The 18,994-nt window shown below is 45.0% G+C and overlaps 1 protein-coding gene and 1 long non-coding RNA gene across 9 annotated transcripts in view; one reads left to right on the forward strand and one right to left on the reverse strand.

Moving 5' to 3' along the window:
* DGKD (diacylglycerol kinase delta) overlaps positions 1-16,349 on the forward strand; it is a 56,381-nt gene extending 40,032 nt beyond the window's left edge. For 7 of the 8 annotated variants that reach the window (XM_071751913.1, XM_071751915.1, XM_071751917.1 and 4 more), the window contains 14 exons: positions 562-690; positions 1,592-1,688; positions 2,606-2,716; positions 3,489-3,585; positions 4,321-4,428; positions 5,028-5,141; positions 5,532-5,666; positions 7,663-7,814; positions 8,561-8,672; positions 8,839-8,931; positions 9,298-9,417; positions 9,753-9,870; positions 11,105-11,235; positions 12,376-16,349. In XM_071751913.1, the coding sequence (XP_071608014.1) occupies positions 562-690; positions 1,592-1,688; positions 2,606-2,716; positions 3,489-3,585; positions 4,321-4,428; positions 5,028-5,141; positions 5,532-5,666; positions 7,663-7,814; positions 8,561-8,672; positions 8,839-8,931; positions 9,298-9,417; positions 9,753-9,870; positions 11,105-11,235; positions 12,376-12,465 (1,607 nt within the window). In that variant the 3' untranslated portion in view covers positions 12,466-16,349. The remainder of the gene's footprint in view (positions 1-561; positions 691-1,591; positions 1,689-2,605; positions 2,717-3,488; positions 3,586-4,320; positions 4,429-5,027; positions 5,142-5,531; positions 5,667-7,662; positions 7,815-8,560; positions 8,673-8,838; positions 8,932-9,297; positions 9,418-9,752; positions 9,871-11,104; positions 11,236-12,375) is intronic. The other variant, XM_071751914.1, reaches the window with a different exon arrangement.
* LOC139799717 (uncharacterized) overlaps positions 1-18,994 on the reverse strand; it is a 328,047-nt gene that overhangs the window by 280,683 nt on the left and 28,370 nt on the right. The gene's annotated exons all lie outside the window — the stretch shown is intronic.

Raw genomic sequence — 18,994 nt, forward strand, 5'->3', positions numbered from 1 at the left:
CTGATGGCCCATGGTCTCAGCACGTGGAGCCGAGGGTTCAGAAGTTTTCTTGTGCCAGCAATCTGCATTCTCTTGTCTTTCAGTGTTTGGGCAAGGAGAGTCTTGAGCATTTTTTGTGTCATTTACCTGGTGATGTTTTGTTGTGAGCCCCTGCCATCCTTAGCAGATGGCAGAGAATGGCAGTTTGCTTTAGTAACTGTTATGTGAGTAATTTGTTAGAGATCCCTGGTCACTGCAAGTGTATTTGGAACTTCTCTGAGTGCTAATTAGGAGCAAACCAGGTCTGTTGTGCTGCTGGCACCAGCTTTTTCTCATCTCCAGTTTTAATATTTGCACGTGGCATTTCGGTACCTCCAATCTGTGAGGTTTCCTGGCTGCACATATGCCACATCTCTGTCCCTTAGTGACTGGTTCTGTCAGCTCTTTGCTTTCTGGTGGCCAGAGTGCTTTGCTGTTGAGTGATTACTAACCCAGTGGTGCTGCTTGGGCTGTGCTGCTCTTTGCAGCTCTGAATCACAGCATTATGTTTGTCAACAGCCATGTTTGTGTTGTGTTTTACAGCCTCTAAGTCTCCTTGTGAAAGACTAATAAACAAAGGAAGTTTGTCACTGGGCAGCTCTGCATCTCTTCCTCCCCAGACAGGAAACCGGGACAACTTGCCAATGCTGAACACAAAAATCCTCTACCCAAGTAAGTGCAACACCCACAGCTTCCCATTGAGGCAGCCAGCTGGAGTATGGGTGACAGCAGTGAAGGCTCCACATAAAAAATGGAATTGTCCTGCCTTTATACCCCTTGGCGCAGAGTCCACCTGAAGAGAAAACCCTTTGGGGCTTTCCACTGGGGCTGAAAAGTGGAGAGGTGGAGGGAGCTATAACAGTTTCCAGTTTGTAGCTGAGACGTAGACACAGATGATTATTAACACTGTGCTGTGGCAGTAGTTAAATGCAAGTTACAAGGAAATACTGAGCTTAAAATTATCTTGAGAAGGCTGGCAGGATGCTGCCGAGAGAGGTTCCTGATCAGTGGCAGCCACAGAAGGGACAAGCAGTCCCTTCACATGAAGGCTGAAGTCACTAGAAGTGCACAGCAGAATTCCCATCTCACACATCTTGTGTAGCAACTTCTCATCACCACCCAAATTACTTGTTCAGACTGTTTCTTCTGGAAGCAGGTGATTTTCTTTCTCTCTGGCAAAGGTACTGTTTCTGAGTCACCAGCTAATAATTTAAGAAGCAGGGGGTGATAATTCTTGAGTAACTTGGAGAATTACTTTAGTCCTACTCCCGTTTCTCTGCTCACTGAAGCAAGGATATTGCATGGCTCACCCTGAAACAGAAAAAACAGTGCTGCAGTTTCCTTTCCCTATGTCTTTTCAACTGTGCTGCTGGCCTCTGTCAGACAAAAATCTTTCCCCTTAGTGAGACAGCTAAGCCTTCTGGAGCAGAAGAAAACACTACTGCTGTTTGCTTTCCACAGTAAATTACAAGAGTTAGTATGTTCTGCCCTGTTGTCTTGTCTCCAAGGTCGAAGTTGTCTGATTTCTGCTTATTATTAATCACCCTCTTCCCTGTCATCAATTTTCCTACAGATATCCGTGCTGGCATGTCTGGATCTTTGCCTGGGAGCTCTGTCATCAGCCGATTGTTGATCCATGCTGATCCCTTTAACTCTGAGCCTGAAAATCTGTGAGTATGCCCAGGAGGTTGAAGGGAGGGAGGGAGCATTTCTAAAGGGACAGAGAAGTAGATTAGATCATAGAGATAAAGAATGGACTGCAGCAGCCCGGAGTGATACACATTAATTCATACACTGAGTGCCAGAGAAAATCAGCTCTGTAGTTCCACATGTAGTGATACATCTGACTTGTGGAACAAGAGTTTTAGGTGAGAATGAAATCTAGATCAGCCTTCTCCCTACACTCAAAGATGGCTTCGGCTTCCAGTCAGTAGACAGGACCCTGGGGGGAGTCACCACCCTCACAGCATGGAGGCCTAAGGAGGGACCAGGCAGGCCACCTTAGGGCAAGCAGAGGGGAAGTGGGATGTGAAGACTTTCTCAGACTCTCTGCTAAACTGTTTTAACAATAAAAATCCAGTGATGCAGAAAGTGAGGTTTTTTTTTTCATGGGCTTCAGAGCCCGTGAGATGAGTAGCTGCACTTTTGAGCTCATTTGTCCAGCTTCCTGTAGATAACACCTAATATATCTATATATATCTATACAGATGTATAGATACAGATATATGTAAAGGCAACTAGCATTGCTAATGTTTTGTGAGATCTTTTACAGAATGGGAGTGGCCTGCAACTTCATTCTTGTAAATGAAGTGTAGGCTTCTGACTGTGTTTCTATGGCAAGGGGGGAATTCCTCTGCAAATCCTGTGGCTGTGAAATTTTACAGGCAGAGGCTGCTGCTCAATAGCCACTTTTCTGGTATTCTTTGTGTCTTTGTGCATTTTAGGGTACTCCCAGCAGTGCTGATTATCAGAGCCTTCTTGTTCTGCACCTTTTTGTGCAACAGAATTGTGAGGTGGCCAGAGGGGGCATGCGAGATGTACACCAAATGTAGACTTAGGAATGGGAGTTTTTTCTTTTGTTTGTCAGTGAATGTTACACAGAGAAGTGTGTCATGAATAATTACTTTGGAATTGGACTGGATGCGAAGATTTCTTTGGACTTCAACAACAAACGTGATGAGCACCCAGAGAAATGCAGGTGGGTTTGGGTCTGGCTGACCTTTGCCTGTTGCCAGAAGTGACTGAAACCACTTTGTTTCTGTGTGGTTTTGAAACCACTTGTGTGCAAATGTGCTGAATATTGTCCGTCTCAGCTATACTGTCAAATTTGTCTGCATAACCCTCAACAGCAGCTTGAAATCATGATGAAGGAGGTTAGCTACTAATTTTTTTTACTGATTCATTATGCTGTTGTGGCTAATGTAAGATCTTTGGGTAGTTGTGTCAGTGTGGATTTAGTGTGCTGATTCTGTTTGCTTCATCATCTCGCTCACAGTTGCTTCTCCTGGGCTTTCTATTTAGCTGTGAAAGAATCTGAGCTCAGCTCTAAATGCCATGGAAGGTGATTTCAGCCTTCATCTTAACATACTCACAAGTTTTGGCATTTTGCATACCTGGGCAACTAAAGGATGCTTTGTGTAGCCTGGGATTGGTCTGCTTGCTATATGTAAGCTAATACTGCAAAAGGCTCTTTAGATCCTGGTGCTTGAGATTGACAAGTTCTGTGCAGGGGAGTCTGTGTGTGTTTCTCCTAATGTGTGTGACTCAGTCATCCTCAGTTCCTACCTGACTTCTCTATAAAGGGGAGCAGTTTCCTAGCAGAAGCAATAACCGTTTTCAGTGCTTGACCATTTTGGAAGCAAAGCACCTTAGTGTATTAAGATGTAGGAGGCACCATTTCAATGTGGGGTTTTTTTGCCCTATAAGTGAAAGTTTATGCTAAGTTTTTCTCTTTTGATTTGCCCCCTTAGAAGTCGTACTAAAAATATGATGTGGTATGGAGTATTGGGGACCAAGGAACTGCTACACAGAACATACAAAAACCTGGAGCAGAAAGTCTTGCTGGAGGTGAGGAATTACCTGACCTTTCTGTTGCTCAAGCTGGGAAGCCTAGTTGTGTCTCCCAAAGGTGACACCTTGGTGGGTCCACTTGCTGACCTTAGGATGTTCCCTTCCCTGTCTCACACAAGGTACTTGCTGTACCTCACCCTGAGCTAGCTGCAAGGGGCTTTTCCTGGTTCTAGAAGAGAACTTACATTCTCAACCTGTCAGGGAAGTGTCATCCTGCTGTCCCCAGCTCAGCTAAAGGATTAACTGTCCCCAGCTCATTATTTAGCATAGGCAAGATTGTCAACATTTTAGCTAGTAGGTGTAGTGGACAGCCCTTAATTTAATTATGCTATAATGCACATCAGAATGGAAAAGAAATATTCGTGTACAGGCCACCTGCAGGTAGCTCGCAGGAGGAGATCCTCATCACAGCAGACTGCGCTGGTGTTTCAGTTGTTTTATTCCCTTTTCTTGAGGAATGAATCAGAAGGCTTTGCCAGGCCCCTCAGGTATGCCTGTTTGCAGAAAAGAAACAACAGTACCTCTCTAAAATTCATGTCTGCCAAAGGAGAGGTGGTTCATGTGGCAGGAATGGATAGGTTCTACTCTGCTAGGACATAAATAAACCAGAAGAAACCTGAATTAATTTGTCACTAAGCTGTGCAGCCTGTTTTGTGTTCTTTGAGGATGTGCTCTGGCAGGAGAGGTCCCTCTTGCTGTGCTGAGAATAATATTGCCTTCTTCTCTGTATAGTGTGATGGGAGGCCAATCCCTTTGCCCAGTCTTCAGGGGATTGCTGTACTCAACATTCCCAGCTACGCAGGAGGCACCAACTTCTGGGGGGGGACCAAGGAAGATGATGTGAGTATCCTCTAAGTCAGTCCAGGAAATGCTTTTACTTGGAGTCGTTCTAGAGTCGTTGCCCCTGAGAGTAGTGCATGGAAGTAGACAGCAAGGGGCCTGTCTGCATGTACAGGTGGATAGGGTGCTGAGGTCCAGGCTTAAGGAGTTTGGCACCCACGCAGTCTGTAGTGACTCAGAAAAAATACAAATGCTGTCTGGAGCAGTTAAACTTCCAGGAAGTACTTTAGATTGACCTTTTCCCCTCAGACTGCCAGAGAAGTAAATCTCCTTGAAGACAAAAGGAGTTAGATGCAGTCAGGAACGCTTTATTATTTGAAATGAAGAAGTGCCTACTGTCATAATAACAATGGTAATTGCCTTGTAGCCTGCAGGCTCTGTGCTAGTTGCCATTGGAAGCACAAGTGGCTTTAAGAGCACCAAGGCTCCTTCTCCCTAGCTCACTGCAAATCTTCACCTTCCAGACTTGTTAGTTTTATACAGATGAAAAATTATACAATTGAAAGCCAACCCCCAAGTCTTCGCTAATCAAGTGTAAAGAAAACCTCCTCAGCAGATCTGTGTGTCAGCTGAATTCTCTTTCTCTCGTATCTGGCTAGACTTTTACAGCCCCCTCCTTTGATGACAAGATTTTGGAGGTGGTAGCAGTGTTTGGGAGCATGCAGATGGCAGTGTCACGAGTGATAAACCTACAGCATCACCGGATTGCACAGGTATCGACTGTGAACTCTTCTTTCCTCCCCCATCTCCTAGTTGGGGTATTTTTGCCAATTGCAGTCTGTAAAGCCCTCCCTTGTGCTCTCTTGTCCGTGGAAGGAGCATCCACCAGGGCAAATTGAGCATGTCCAGGGGTGATTTGGGCATAGAGTTGTTTGCTGGCATTCAACTGTGGTATGAGTTAGACCACCAGTTCGAAACCAGATTAGTCCAAAGACACAGCAAATGGTCCCCACCACCCAAGGATGAGGCATGCCCTGCTACAGGCAACTGTGCCTTCAGGAGCACCAAAGCTCCCCTGGCTGCCAGAGTGCTTTGGTGAGAGTGTCTCATGCTTTTGGAAACCCAACATTGTAGAGCTTCTCCAGTGCAATCACTTCTTGCAGTGCCGGACAGTGAAGATAGCAATCCTGGGGGAAGAGGGCGTTCCCGTGCAAGTAGATGGAGAAGCCTGGATCCAGCCTCCTGGTTACATTTGGATTGTTCATAAGAACAGAGCTCAGACCCTCACCCGAGACAGGGTAAGAGCAGCCTGGCACACACTTTGTGATACACACATGTTTCAATATCAAATAATCCTGGAGAGTGTAGCAGTGGTGCACAGGAAAGCTGAACTTCTGTGAGTGTAAGAAGAGTATTTTGCTATACACCATAAAACTTTTTGGAAAGAACATGATTAAACTTGCTTTCACTACTTGGGAAATGATAAAGTTGTTTATACAAGTTTATTTTGCTTCCTTTGCTAGGTGCCTTGTGACAGCATTTCTTAATATGCTTGCGTGCTTTTTCCCCCACAGGACGCCTGTCTCAGTGAGTGCTGTGAATTGTCAGGATTCAGATTTGAATAATTTCTCATTATTGTTCAATATGTGTCTTATACCCCATTGCCTAAGTACAGCAGTGTCTTTTGCCTTGTTCAGCAGTGTGTGTCTGTCTCATCTCATAATTTTCAAGTACATCTGATGAGTACCAGCACATAAGGAAGCATCCTTACTGCTTTACTGTGTTCCTGAGTGGTAGTAAGGCAAAGGAAAGGATAAAGACCTTGCTGTAGAACAAATGGGCTTTGTGAGCTCCCCAACTCTCTTAACTGTCCACAAATAAACAATTTACTTCGTAGCAGCTCTTCGTACTTTCCAGGATAACACATATTCACCCAGCTTCCAGAGCAAGCCAAAGTCCTCTGCAAAGGAATAACCTGCTGAATAACAAGAAAAAGATTGAACAGCTGAGAGGAAAAGAGGGGAAGCAGCCTGATGCAGGCCTGAGGCACCTGCCCGGGCAGGGTGTTACGAGTATGATGGTGTGAAAAGAAAGTGAAGGTAGAGCTTACAAAGCCCCTGTTGTGAGTCTTGGGTGTTGCCCCATCCTACCCTTGGTCTGGGAGAGAACAGTGGATATTGGTGTGGATGTTGGAGGGAGGCAGGAATGGTGTGCACAGTCTTCTTCTGGAGGAAGAGTGAGCTTCTGCAGTGTCACACTGAGACTTTTAAGGGGAGGAGTGGCTGAAGGAGATAACCCAGAGAGCAAAGGGGAACAAGGGTCCTGTTGTAAAGATGGGAGGGAGAAAAGGGAAGGCAACACCTGGATATGGAGGGAAAGGTGGAGGAAAGCACAAGAGGTAGAGAGGACACAAAAGCCCCTAGTGAGTGTGCCGTCTGTCTTGGGGCCTCTGAAGCTGTGGCTCTGATTGTGCCATCTCACTTCTGGTTGCCTGCAAACCCAGTTTTGCAGGCATAGAACTGCTGCTGACAAGAGGTTTGAATTCTGCAGAGCAACGTTCAGCTGTTGTCTTGACTGTGACCTTATCCTTGGTTTTCCTTCTCTCCTTTTGAGCATTGTTGCACATCTCTTCCTTCACAGAGCTAATTTGCCCCATGCAGTAGATGAAGTGTTGTCCTTTCTTCATGTGTGTGACCCTATACCTTTGGTACTATTTTTTAAGTGTGATTTGGGATATTTAGTTTCCTTAAAAAAAAAGAAAGTGAAAAACTCAAATTCCCTCATCAACAGCTGGCTTGCGCTGAGCTGGCAGAGTCTGGTTGTGTCCTGTAGGAGTAACAGTAGGGGGAGGGAATGTTTTTACCCCAGGGCTTCACAAATACTTGCAGACACAGCAGGATGGTATATCCCCAGAACCTTGCATTGTCCCCCAGAGCAGTTATGTTCCAGTGGACACCAGCTTTCCTGCTCCATTCATCTCCTCTGTCCTTAGGCCTGTGCTCCTCACCGAGCCTGAAGTCATCTCATGTGACCACCCAGACCCAGGATCCATGACTGCTGTTTCCTTCCTCTTTCCCTTCCACCTGTCACACTCAAATTAAGCCAAGGCAAGCATGTGGCATGGAAATCTTCAACCCAAACTGCTCATTAGCAAAATAAGAAGCAGCTAATCTACTGGATCCCATGATGAAAAGTGTCTATACAAGATCTGCAGGTTCTGCGGGCATAGGCACAACCATTGTTTGTTATAGGCTCTTTAAAAGGTATCTTACCATTTCCTTGCTGTGTTTTTAGGCATTTGAGAGCACCCTGAAGTCCTGGGAGGACAAACAGAAGTGTGAGTTGTCCCGACCCTCCTCTTTCTCTCTGCAACCAGAGATCATGTCTGAAGAAGAATCCACCCAGATCAACCAGTTTGGTCAAGCTGCAGCTGCTCTCATTCATAGGTAGGACTCAATTTGCTTTTGGTGAATAGAGGCCTCCTTTGGTGCCTGAACTTCTCGTCGTACTCCCAATTCCTGGAGATGTGTCTGTTCACTCTCTGCAGTGCTGGTCCATGTTGCTGGGGATAACATTGTTCATTATGCTGAGGACTGAAGTCAAACAAAATATCTTTGGTCATTCTGAGTTAAAAATGGTACTTTCATGGATCCTTTAATCCTGATAGAAGCCATTATCTTTGTGTATCAATGATTTTTATTAGCCGTGAAACAAAGGCCTCTCTAGGAGCTAAGATGACAAGTTGGGTTCTTATAACCCTGATACCCAGCAGGAACTTCTAGAAGAAGTCAGCATATGCTGACCTGCTTGTCCTATACTCAGGCCTTCAGCTCCTTCATCTTGGCCTCTGAGATAAAATTTGCAGAGTCACATCAGAGAAGTGTTCATTAAGCTCTATGTGCAGCTGCCTTTCACATCACCATGGCCACACTAAAATGTCTGGGTTGTATTTCAGAGTGATCCCAGCCTGTGTGCAGAACTGCAATGCTGTGTCTGTGATGCCTGCCTTGCCTTGGCTCTGCACGCTCACTGCAGCAGCAGGGACCACCACTCAGCTTTGCCAGAGGCTGTGCCCCTTCCCAGGCTTTAGCCCTGCTCTTGTCACTCAGATGGGCGTGAGGAGGAGATACCCAGTCAGAAAAGATCTCCTGCTTTGAGCATATGCTGATGCAATCTGTAATTCTCTCTTCAGCATTCGGGAAATAGCCCAATCCTATCAGGATATGGAACAGGAGCTTGCCCATGCTGTCAATGCCAGCTCCAAGTCTATGGACAAAGTCTACGCTAAATCCAAGTCTACAGAGGTACTTCACTCACTTGGCATCTCCCATTTTGTCCTTTTCCCATAGCTCTTGGTTTTCCTTTCTGATTGACCAAAAGTAGGCCTTGCTTGTCTAAGACTTCTTCCTTTTGACTACTCAGACCTCTGCATTTCCAGGCTTACTTTGTGCATGAATTGCTTCCCTGCAGGGTCTGAACTGCAGCCTTGTTGTAGAGATGGTGAATAATGTCAAAGCCCTGCACAACGAGACAGAGCTGCTGCTGGCAGGCAAGATGGCACTGGTAAGAAGCACAGAGGAGTAAAGCAGCCTCTCACTTACTTTCTTCTCATGCTGTTGTCTCAGCAAGCAAAATTTTGTTGCTCTTGGTCTTCTTGTCTTTGTGACCAGTTAGTTTATATGTTATAATTATGGAATTAGGTTGATAATGCTACGTAGGCATGATGAGCAGTCAGGCTAGCTTGCATGGAGTTTAGAGCTCAGAAAAGATGAAAATTGGTAACTTGGTAACGTCTGGGCAGAGTGCCTGCTCTGCAGTTCCTTTTAAAAGGAGAAACTGCTTTATAAGCTAGTAATGTCACAATGAGGACCTGACTGTGTGTTCCACCATGTGGCTTTTAACTCTGCCTTGCTTCTGCTTCTGATACAGCAGTTAGATCCTCCCCAGAAGGAGCAGCTCCAAGCAGCCCTGGCAGACATGGACCTCCAGCTGAGGAAACTGGCAGACATCCCTTGGCTGTGGCAGCTGATGGAGCCCTGCGATGAGGAGGTAAGGAGGACCAAGGGTCTGTTTCCCTAGCCCTTCTCTTTTTCACTAGTTGGCTCTGAGTGCTTGACTTCCTATGGATAAGTATGAATGATGTGAGAAAAAAACATTAAGAAGGAAACTTGACTCCCTTGGGCTAAAGGAACTAATTTCCTGCTAAAGTGCCTTGCCTGACATGGGATCAACTTTCTCTGTTTCCTTTCCTGTCTTGATCAGAATTATTTTTTTCTTCCCTCTCTTACAAAGTTGTGGAGCTGAGCATGTCAGTACTGGTTGTTCTTGGTCCATTCCAATCAATTTATAACCATTTACCTGATTGTCCCTTTTTGTTCTTCTAGAACCAGATGCTGGATTATTCTAAACGCAGCCGCAGTGGCAAATTTCGGCTGGTGACCAAATTTAAAAAGGAGAAGAACAACAAAAATAAGGAGACTCATAGTAGCATGGGATTGCCCGGTACCAAGTCCGCTTGTTTGTTGTATCTCTGTCTCACCAGTGTGGTCACACCACTGTTCTTGTCTGTTTCCTCTCACTTTCTCTCCCTCTTCTGTTTCACATGCAACTGCCTTTTCTTTGAGGTCTAGTCTGTCCTTTTCACATGGCAAAGTAGCTTATTGCTCTCTTCTAAGTCATGACCCCCCCAGTACTACACAAATACTCCTGAGCAGAAACAGGAAGTGCCCTCTGAAGAATCCTGCCTCCATCCAGGCATTTTCAGGGGTATTTTAGGGCATGCTTAAACATGTGAATTAGAGGATTTTGACATTTAGGTATCAAAATGACTGTGGGGCCCAAGTCCGCATAACTCCAGTCTTTTCACTGCTGATTCTCTGTGTTAATGATGTTTTTCTCATTGATTCTCCCTCAAGCTTTAATCAAGTTTCATGTCTAATTGGCCAGGGTTCAGCATCACCACAGATGCACCCTGACCTTTGATCCTCCTGGTCAGTAGATAAAAACTGGCCATCACTCAAAAAATTGCCATTCAAGACACTTTCTCTCCAGTTGGGTTAGTTGATTTTTGGTTTATGTTTTCCTTACAAAGACTTTCTTCTTCTGAAATTCAGAACTATTACCTGTCCTGTGGGCTACTGGGTCCTGTCCTCTGCCATGGAATTGTGGGTACAGTCTCCCATCTGACAGGCTGGTGCTCATTCATTGCCTCCCACAGGATCTTTATTGTTCTCTTATTTAGAGGCTGTGCAAGAAGGTGGAAGTTTAAATTCTTCCTCAGTCCCTCAGGCTTGGGGGGAGAGGTTGCCATTTCATTTACTCAGCACAAGTGCTGCTGCATAATAGCAAAACTAATCTGTGCTTGAGTCTTCATGATATGTTTTATGACTCTTATTGTTTTGTAAGCAGAGGCATATCACTGAATCTACTCTTCTTAAACATGTGGGGTAAACTTTAAAAAGCTTATCTCGTCCCATCAAAATGAACATGCACTTCCTCCTGGCTTTCCTGCAGCCAACCTCTGCTTAAGAGAACACCTCTCAACTTTCTCTGCCCTACCTCCTTTGTCTGAGGCTGTTGGTTGTGCTACCAGTCCTTGCCCTTCCACCCCTTGATTTGAGGCTCTGGTACTGCTCGCCCTCCTTGTCTGGCACCGAGTGCTGGTGGTGTCCTCATCTCTCACTGTCTTCTGGGATTCTGGGTACTCAATCCATTCCTGCTTTTCCATCTCTAACAGTTCACCTCTGGGGAACGGAGGAGGTTGCGGCCTGGCTTGAGCATCTCAGTCTTTGTGAGTATAAGGATATCTTCATCCGGCATGACGTCCGGGGCTCTGAGCTCCTGCACCTCGAGCGGAGGGACCTCAAGGTACTTTCATGAGAAATAGCCAGCTGCATCTGCATGACTTGCTGTGCTCACTGTGCTTGGAGATGATCTGCCCCACTGTTCATTCCACATGCTTTGGCAAGATAAGTGGGGTCATTGTGGCCTTGTTTTGTTTTCTCACCATTTCGCGTCACCAGGTTTTTAATGACAGGGAGATAAAACAGTGAGTTGAGAGACCCATTCTGACACAGCTTCCTGGAGGTGTCATACAGTCCAGCACATGGATTGCAAATAGTGTCCTCGAGAGTCTCTGATTTTAATGAATGGAATAGTTTTCAGCTTCTCAGCTCCTGTACCATCTTTGCAGCACATACTGTGATTGGAAAAATTTGGGTCTTATGTGGTAGTTGTTGGAAAAACAGATCATTGCCTCCCTTGTTTCAAGAAAAAAAAAGATTGTTGTCCTTGATGACATCACTAGATAGAGAGAATCTTTTAAAATAGTGCTTAGCAACCACATGGTACAGCTTTTCATCTCCTCACCAGGAGATGCTTTTTCTGCAGAGAAAAACTGAAAGTGATGATTCTTTGCATGTGCAAGAGACTTGTGTCATCATGCTGGTGACTTGCATAGAGCAGAAAAGCCCTTTGGTGTAAAGTAGTGCTTGGCATTTGTTGAATGCCCCCTGGATCTTCGTTTGTGGTTTTGACCATCTTCCTGTCCTGAGGTTGCTGTGGTCTGTGTAGCTGCTCACCTTGCATGCCTTCCAGCCACAGCCTGCGCTTTGCTGCATGGTACCCAAGTGTTCACACCTGTAGCTGATGTGACCAGTGACTGGTTGGTTCCTCCTGCATGTTTGGTTCCTAGCTGAGGCCCATGAGAACTGGATGTTTTTCTGCTTCCTCTTGCTTTGGCCTTTAACAGTCAAAGCAATTTGCATTTCTGGCTAATGGTCTGTTGTTGTTTCTTCCCATTGCTCTGTACCTGCTCATTCCCCTGTCATGCTCTGATACCCTTTTGACACACAGTTTGAGGTTCCTAAATAACCATTAGGCTTGTAGTCTTCTTGGCTGGTTTCCTCCTCTCTTTGTAACTGGCTGACTAATTTGTAACCATCTCTTAGCCATTTGGAATTTCCCCCTTGCCTTTCTCCTAAGCTAAGGTTTTCTCTTTTCTCCCAGGACCTGGGTGTGACCAAAGTGGGTCACATGAAGAGAATACTGCACGGGATCAAGGAGCTGAGCCGGAGTACTCCTGCCAGCGAGGTTTAGCCTCTGTTTTCACAGCATGTGTCTACCATTCCCCCTAAGTGCACAGCAGTCACCTCACAAAGCAGCTGTGCTCCTGACTGTCTCTGCTGAACAGCCAAACTGCAGCTGTTCAGAGCTTCTATCAACCTAGCATGGTGCTACCTTTTTTTCCTGTGGGGTACAGCTGCATCCAGTCGAGAGGAACCTTCTTTGTGGTCAGGCAGAGCTCCCAGAGGAGAAGTCACTTGCTGTTTGGAGAACCATGACCTCCAGCTTGGGAAGTTCTGGTTCCAGCGACAGCGCAGGACTCCTGAGAATTGCAACACAGCTACCTTTCATGGATAACTTCATCACAGTAGAATTAATTCAGGGCAAAAGTTTATTTGGCCAGTCCTAGTTCAGGAGCATCTGACAGTCTTTTCCTACCCAAAACTCTTCTGCTCATTTGGATGTCATACCTGTATCTTAGAGCATTTAAGTGGGATGAAGCTTGTCCTTTTGTCTTACTAATCCCTTTTTAATGCACCTGCAATTGCGTGCAATTCAAATCAGAAATTCAGAGCCAGTCCAGACCTCTTGCCACTTAATACCCAGCGATTCTCACTTCTGCCTTGCAACAAATAATGCATTTGGTTCAAACAGCAGTTCACACCAGCCTGAGGGGTCTTCTGCTGGGCCTAGCACTTCTCTTCCAGCCGGGGGCAATGGTACAACCCTTAGGCTTTCAGGCATCACAAACAGAAAGTCCTGGTGGTAAGAAAATACAGAATTCTGGAGAGCCAGATTACAGGAGATCACCTCTGACATTCCTCCTTCTGAACTGATCTTCAGGAGACCAAATGAAAGAGGACACTTAACTAGCTGGTTGGGCTGTGAGATATGGAACAGTTTCTTCCATCTCTGCTTGCCTTCCCTCTCTTCCTGCCTTGCTCCTTCACTTAAAGGTGGATACCAAAACATTAGGGTGGCTCAGTCCTCCTAGGTTAACATATCTCAGGGTGACCCTGAGATATGTATATCATGTGCTGTCAGACATCAGAGCTTCTATAAGAGCACTGAAAGAAGGAGGATTTTTACTGACCAGGTTGGTAAATTGCCTTTGGTACCACCAGCAGTGGAGAGCAGAAAAATTAGTGCCTCTGAATCAGCATTCCTAGACGGCCTTCAAATTACCACTGAATTCTCTGACCCAAGGTGGGTGACTGCTGAAGCCTGAAGACCAGCATGCATAGTTATATTGCCATGTTTATCACTGCAAAGGGAATTTGGGAACATTTAGTGCTTTAGTGCTGTGAGGCTGGAGAGGCAACGGGAATTTTTGGTTACCCTGTTGTTTTGTATGTATTTATTTTTTATTATTGCTGAGTGGCACCTACCTGGTTATGGCTGCAGACAGAAAAAGGGCTGATATTGTTCTTTGTTATTGGTAGAGATTTCATCAAATTGACATCAGCTCTCTAGCCTAAAAAAAATCATTCAAGTTATTTCATGTAAAGACTTGTCAGCTTTAAAAGGTTATGGGCTGATTTCAAGCTGGGCAAACGCCATTGCATTCTTCAAGATTTCACCAAAGATCACTCTGACTCTCCCTATCTGCTTTTAACTAGTGTTATTCACCCATGTGTTTCAGCCTAGTGAGTAACAGGGTTTCTCCATGAGAAGCTAACAGAAGATTAAATGTGCCTGATCAAGCAAGCAAAATTTGTGGTATAAATAATGTGGGGACTGAGCAAGAAATCTGTTCAGCTTTGCCCCAACTTTGTTTCTCCCATCTCTTCATTGGCAATCACTTCCACAGCTGTATTTTTCCTTTATAAGTACCACCCCTGCTCAGAGTGTTGAATTTCTGAGGTATTAGATAAGTAAGAAATGTAGACATGCTGTATTTTTCCACCTGCTTGTTGAGGCACAGAGCAGTATCTCATGCACAGAGCATATGCATGAGAATGAGGAGGAACCTCCCTTGAGGAGAGCTCCAGGATGCAGCCACCCTCAGTGGTGACAGCAAGGTGCAGCCCTCTCTGCCTGTCCCCAGCAGGTGCATGGTTAGTTCTCTTTTCTTTTTTCAGTTCCTGTGCATGGTGAAGGAGCTGTTCTTGCTGTGATCTTCCTCTAGGCATTAACAGCTTGCACTTGCCTTTCATAATTCCTAGGGGATTAAATTCTTGGCTTGGTAGAAACAGTTCCTCTCTACTTTTCCTGCTCAGAAGAACCGGGGAATCCAAAGAGTTTGTAGATTAAGACATTGTCCTTAATTCATGCCATATTTGAAGAGCCCTTGCAGCCATTAGCCATCTGCTGTGAGCAGGGATGCCTGTGGACACCACCCTTCATTTGTTTTACTTTTAGGATCTATTGTGTTGATGGTTTCCCATCCTTTCTGTCTATTTGCACATTTTATCAAAGGGTTCACAGCCAGTATATTCCTGTCTGTTGCTTACTGGAGGCCAGGAGGGAGTTCTACCTTCTTTTAAGAGCGAGAAAATGGGATCCACATTTAACCTGAGTGCCTTTGAATATGTATTAAGGTTTACATCTCCAAAAGGGTTGTAGCTCTGTGTCTGACTGGGAATGATGCAGAATTTTTATTGCAGAGATTTTGGGAATAGATGGGGACAATTTGTGTCCAGCATCAGTGAGAGCTATCTGCAAAATAGGGAGCCAGGTTGAACTTCTGGCTGCATTATTCCAAGTTCCTCTTTTGGCATCCAGTAATGTTTAGTGGGAGAGAAATTCAGGAAGGGCAATTAGACAGTAAAAAAATCTGCTGCATTGCCAAAAAAAGAAAGAAAGAAAAAAAAAAGATAGTTTCTTGTAGTCTCAGGTAAAACACCAGCTGAGAGAAGCTAGAACTGCACATGCCACACCTGTGTTGTGTCTACAAAAACCGTGATGCTTGAAAGCCGTGCGGCACGTTCTGTTTGTCATCCCTCACTTTTGGCAGTGATGCTGGGACAGCATGGGCAGTGAGCTGGGCACATCATTTCTTCTGCTAGGAAGAGGTTTCAGTATGTTGTCTCGCTTTCAGCCATTATCCTGGATATTTAACTTCTGGGGAATAACCTACCCCACATTACAATGTTTGGTTTCAGCAGTCGAGTGTGCGATGGAGACTCGAGGGAGGTTGGAGTGCCGTGGGGGTTTGTGCAGCCTGGTTCCACCTGTGGGCCCAGGTGCTGGGCACAGGCATCCTTGGCTGCAGCAGGAGCTGGCTCCTGGCAGCAGAGGGGACCTGTGCCACTCTGTGCCCAGAGGTGTCAGCCTGCACAAGAGAGCCTCCATCTCTGCCCAGGTTTTCCATGCCAGTCTTGGGAATGTTTCTGCATCCAAATCATATGAAGAGCTTTGCTCGTTTTTTTTTTTTTTTAGTATTATTTAAAAGTGTGCATACTGTCTATGTGATTAAAAAAAAAAAAAGACTGTTTACACAAAATATTTTGTATCTTAAGATGTGTGTACTGTAAAAGAAAAGAAAAAAAAAAAGGATGAAAAATTATGTTTTTCTACAGCTGTCAGCAGTGACTGCATGTCTGTATCATCCTCCACTGACCATTTTTCCTCAGGGGTCTCCCCGCCATTCCTGTGATCTTGTCAAAAGCATAGGGAAGCAACTGAATCCCTGTACAGTCTTGGGAAGAAGGTTTTGTGCCTTAAGAATGGGACCTGCTTCCCTCCTATTTATTGTGTTAATTTATACAGTGATTACCTTGGAAATGTCTCTTGTATTATTTTTTTTTTTGTACATAGTTTACTGTTGATTGTTGTAAATGAGTTTTTCTTGTATATAAAGTAAACATGTTTCTGAGCTTCCAGTAAAGATTCTCTGTTACTGATTTCATTGTTTGAGAGGGCTGCAGTGCCCCTCTGGTGAGAAACAGCTAATAAAAATCTGTGCTGTGATAAAATGGCTTTATCCTGAGTTGCATCAGAAGTTCAGAGCTGTTCCTTAGAGAGGAGTGAAACAATGAATGTGGTTGCTGAAGATGAGTTTTGTAGCATTCCTTTGTGCTGGTTTCATTGGCATGGAGTAGAAGTCATCATGTAGTTTATTTTTAGTACCTGTAGCTCTGCAGTGAACAAAAGAAGAGATGCTTCAAACATGGTGGTTCTACTGCTGCTCATCCTGATCCACTGTCTGCATCCTCCACTATCTGCAAACCCCCAGGGAGGTGGGAAAGCACTCAGAAACTCAGCAGGGCATTTGGTAGATACCTCCCTCTGGGTGTTTGTAGATCTCTTGTCAGGAGGTGTGACCACCTTTTCCTGGTCATGGTGGTGAGTGCCCAAGGGAACAGTTGTTTGTCTACTCTGCTTGGGCCTCTGTGCATGCAATTTGTTGCAGGTGATACATTTGATAACTGGAATAAGTGAAACTGCATGGGAGAAATTAATCTTCTCATGAAAGGTAGAAACTGACTGCCATAAAATGACGTGTAAACTTGAAACTAAAAGATGTGGAGATGTTTGGGTGAGCAGCCCATAGATAGGTTGTGATGAGCTTTCTTCTCCACCTGTATATATTGATGAGTTCATAAGATGCTGTCAAGAAACATTCAGCAGATGAGTTCAACAGGATGGTTGCGGTTCCAGAGTGCTGCTAGAAGTAAGTAGAAAGTAACTTGTACTGGTTGTGAATATTTTCTGTTTGAAAAAGACCTTTGTACTGATAGTTAAAAGGGAAGAATTTGCTTTGTGTGGAGGAAGTAATCGATGTAGTTGATGGGAACATAAGAAGCCCTAGTAATGTTATATACTGTTGCAAGATGAAAATGTGAGTGGCTCTGAGCGTCAGGCTCTGCATTAAGCAGCACTACAGGAAACATGCAAAGGAAATAGCAGCATAGAGATGGAATATGTGATTACTCCTCTGATTCCAGTCATTTGGGGTGTTTAAGGGGTTTTTTCTGTTGTGTTTTTGGTTTTGGTTTTTTTATATATGGCAGGAGTCAAGAGCAAGAAACTCTTTACCCCACTCAGGGCATCATTGCTGGGGTATCACACTCCCTGCTCAGGGATGCCACCCTCTTGTTTTGATAATTACCTAATGGATCTTGGGAGGGTGGAGCAGATTCAGAGAGAGATGTGCTGCAGAGGTCTTAAAGTACCAATGAGAGGGGGGTTTAAATGTCTTCTGCTCTTCCCCCTGTCCTGTGTGTTGTGGGATTGGGCTTTTTCATGTGTGGGTTTTTTTTTTTCCGTGCAGTGTAAAACATCAGAAGAGTTGAGAAGTTGAGAGCATCTGGTCCCACTGAATGGGCAGCACCAGAAAGGAACAGGTTTAGAAGCCCTGTCATTCCTTACCTGTAAAGCAGCATCAGGGTCATAAGGTAAATTCCTTGTGTGGCTGCTTTGGGCCTGGGTGGGATGAATAACTGCACCCACCATCTGGGCCTTGAGCAGCTTGAAATGTTTAGTTGTCACGCAGGGGGAATGAAGAGCTGTGCAATGTGACATTTTGTGTCAGGAACAGATGAAAGGCATGGCACTTCCCTAGCAACTTCTGTCTGGAGAGTTGCAGTATTTGGCTGGTTGACCAGATGACCTGGTGGGGAGGACATCTTTGTCTTCACAAGAAAGGAGGGGATGGGGAAGTTTGCGTATGACCTAAAACACTCCACTTCTGTTGACTTCAGGGTAAAATCCGAGTCAGTTGTGGCCTTTTCCACAAGGCAGCAGGGAAGGGCAGCGTTCAGCCCCGTGTTCTTTTGGAGCATGTTGGCTGGTGGGTGCACTTCAGGAGGACCTGGAGCAGGTGGAGCTCATGTGTGAGCCACCCAAAACCTTGGCCTCCAAGGACCTTTTCTTTGAAGAAGAGCAGCCCGAGGATATTTCAGCTTGGTTTCCTAGGGGAGCAAGAGCAGTCTGGTTTGTCTGGCACTGTGTGTATCAGCCTGTCTGTCCCTTTTCAATGCCTGTTCAGAACTTGCTGTCTCATTTCAGATGGTTCATGGGGACACGTGGCTCAGAAAATACCATATTTCTACAAAAATCATGCAAGACATCAGTACCCAGGAGGATAGGGAGGACTTGGTGTAGTGCTTTGCTGCAGGGAGAATCTCCACTGTGCATATGGGAAGTAGGCTTAGTGCTTTGATTGCACAGTGAAATATACTCAGATTTGGGCTTGTTACAAATCCAGCCTGTTAAAAGTGAAGCAGGAGGAACTGCTGGATGCAACACAAGATTGATCACTGGAGAACTATGGTTTTGAAACCTTGTGGCTTCACCACCTCAGTTCCCCTCTATATCAAAATTTACATCTGTCTACAATTTAATTAATTTATGGAAATTTACATTCTCAACAGTTTCAATTTGGAGAAAATCTAGAGGAGGGATTCACCACTCCTAGACAAGAAACTAAAGACTGAGAATACATTTGAAAGTTTTCCCACAAGCTTTCCTGTTACAAGAAGGAAAGCCAAAGCTTTTGGCTTTTTTATACACAGGCAACCAAGAACAAAGCATGCAGTCTGGTGTGGTCTTTCCCTTCAGGTTGTAGGGGGTTTATCTTTCAGCTATGAAAGATGAAAGATCCATGGTACTTATTTTA

Source organism: Heliangelus exortis, chromosome 9 (genome assembly GCF_036169615.1).
Source record: "Heliangelus exortis chromosome 9, bHelExo1.hap1, whole genome shotgun sequence".
Lineage (NCBI taxonomy): Eukaryota > Metazoa > Chordata > Aves > Apodiformes > Trochilidae > Heliangelus > Heliangelus exortis.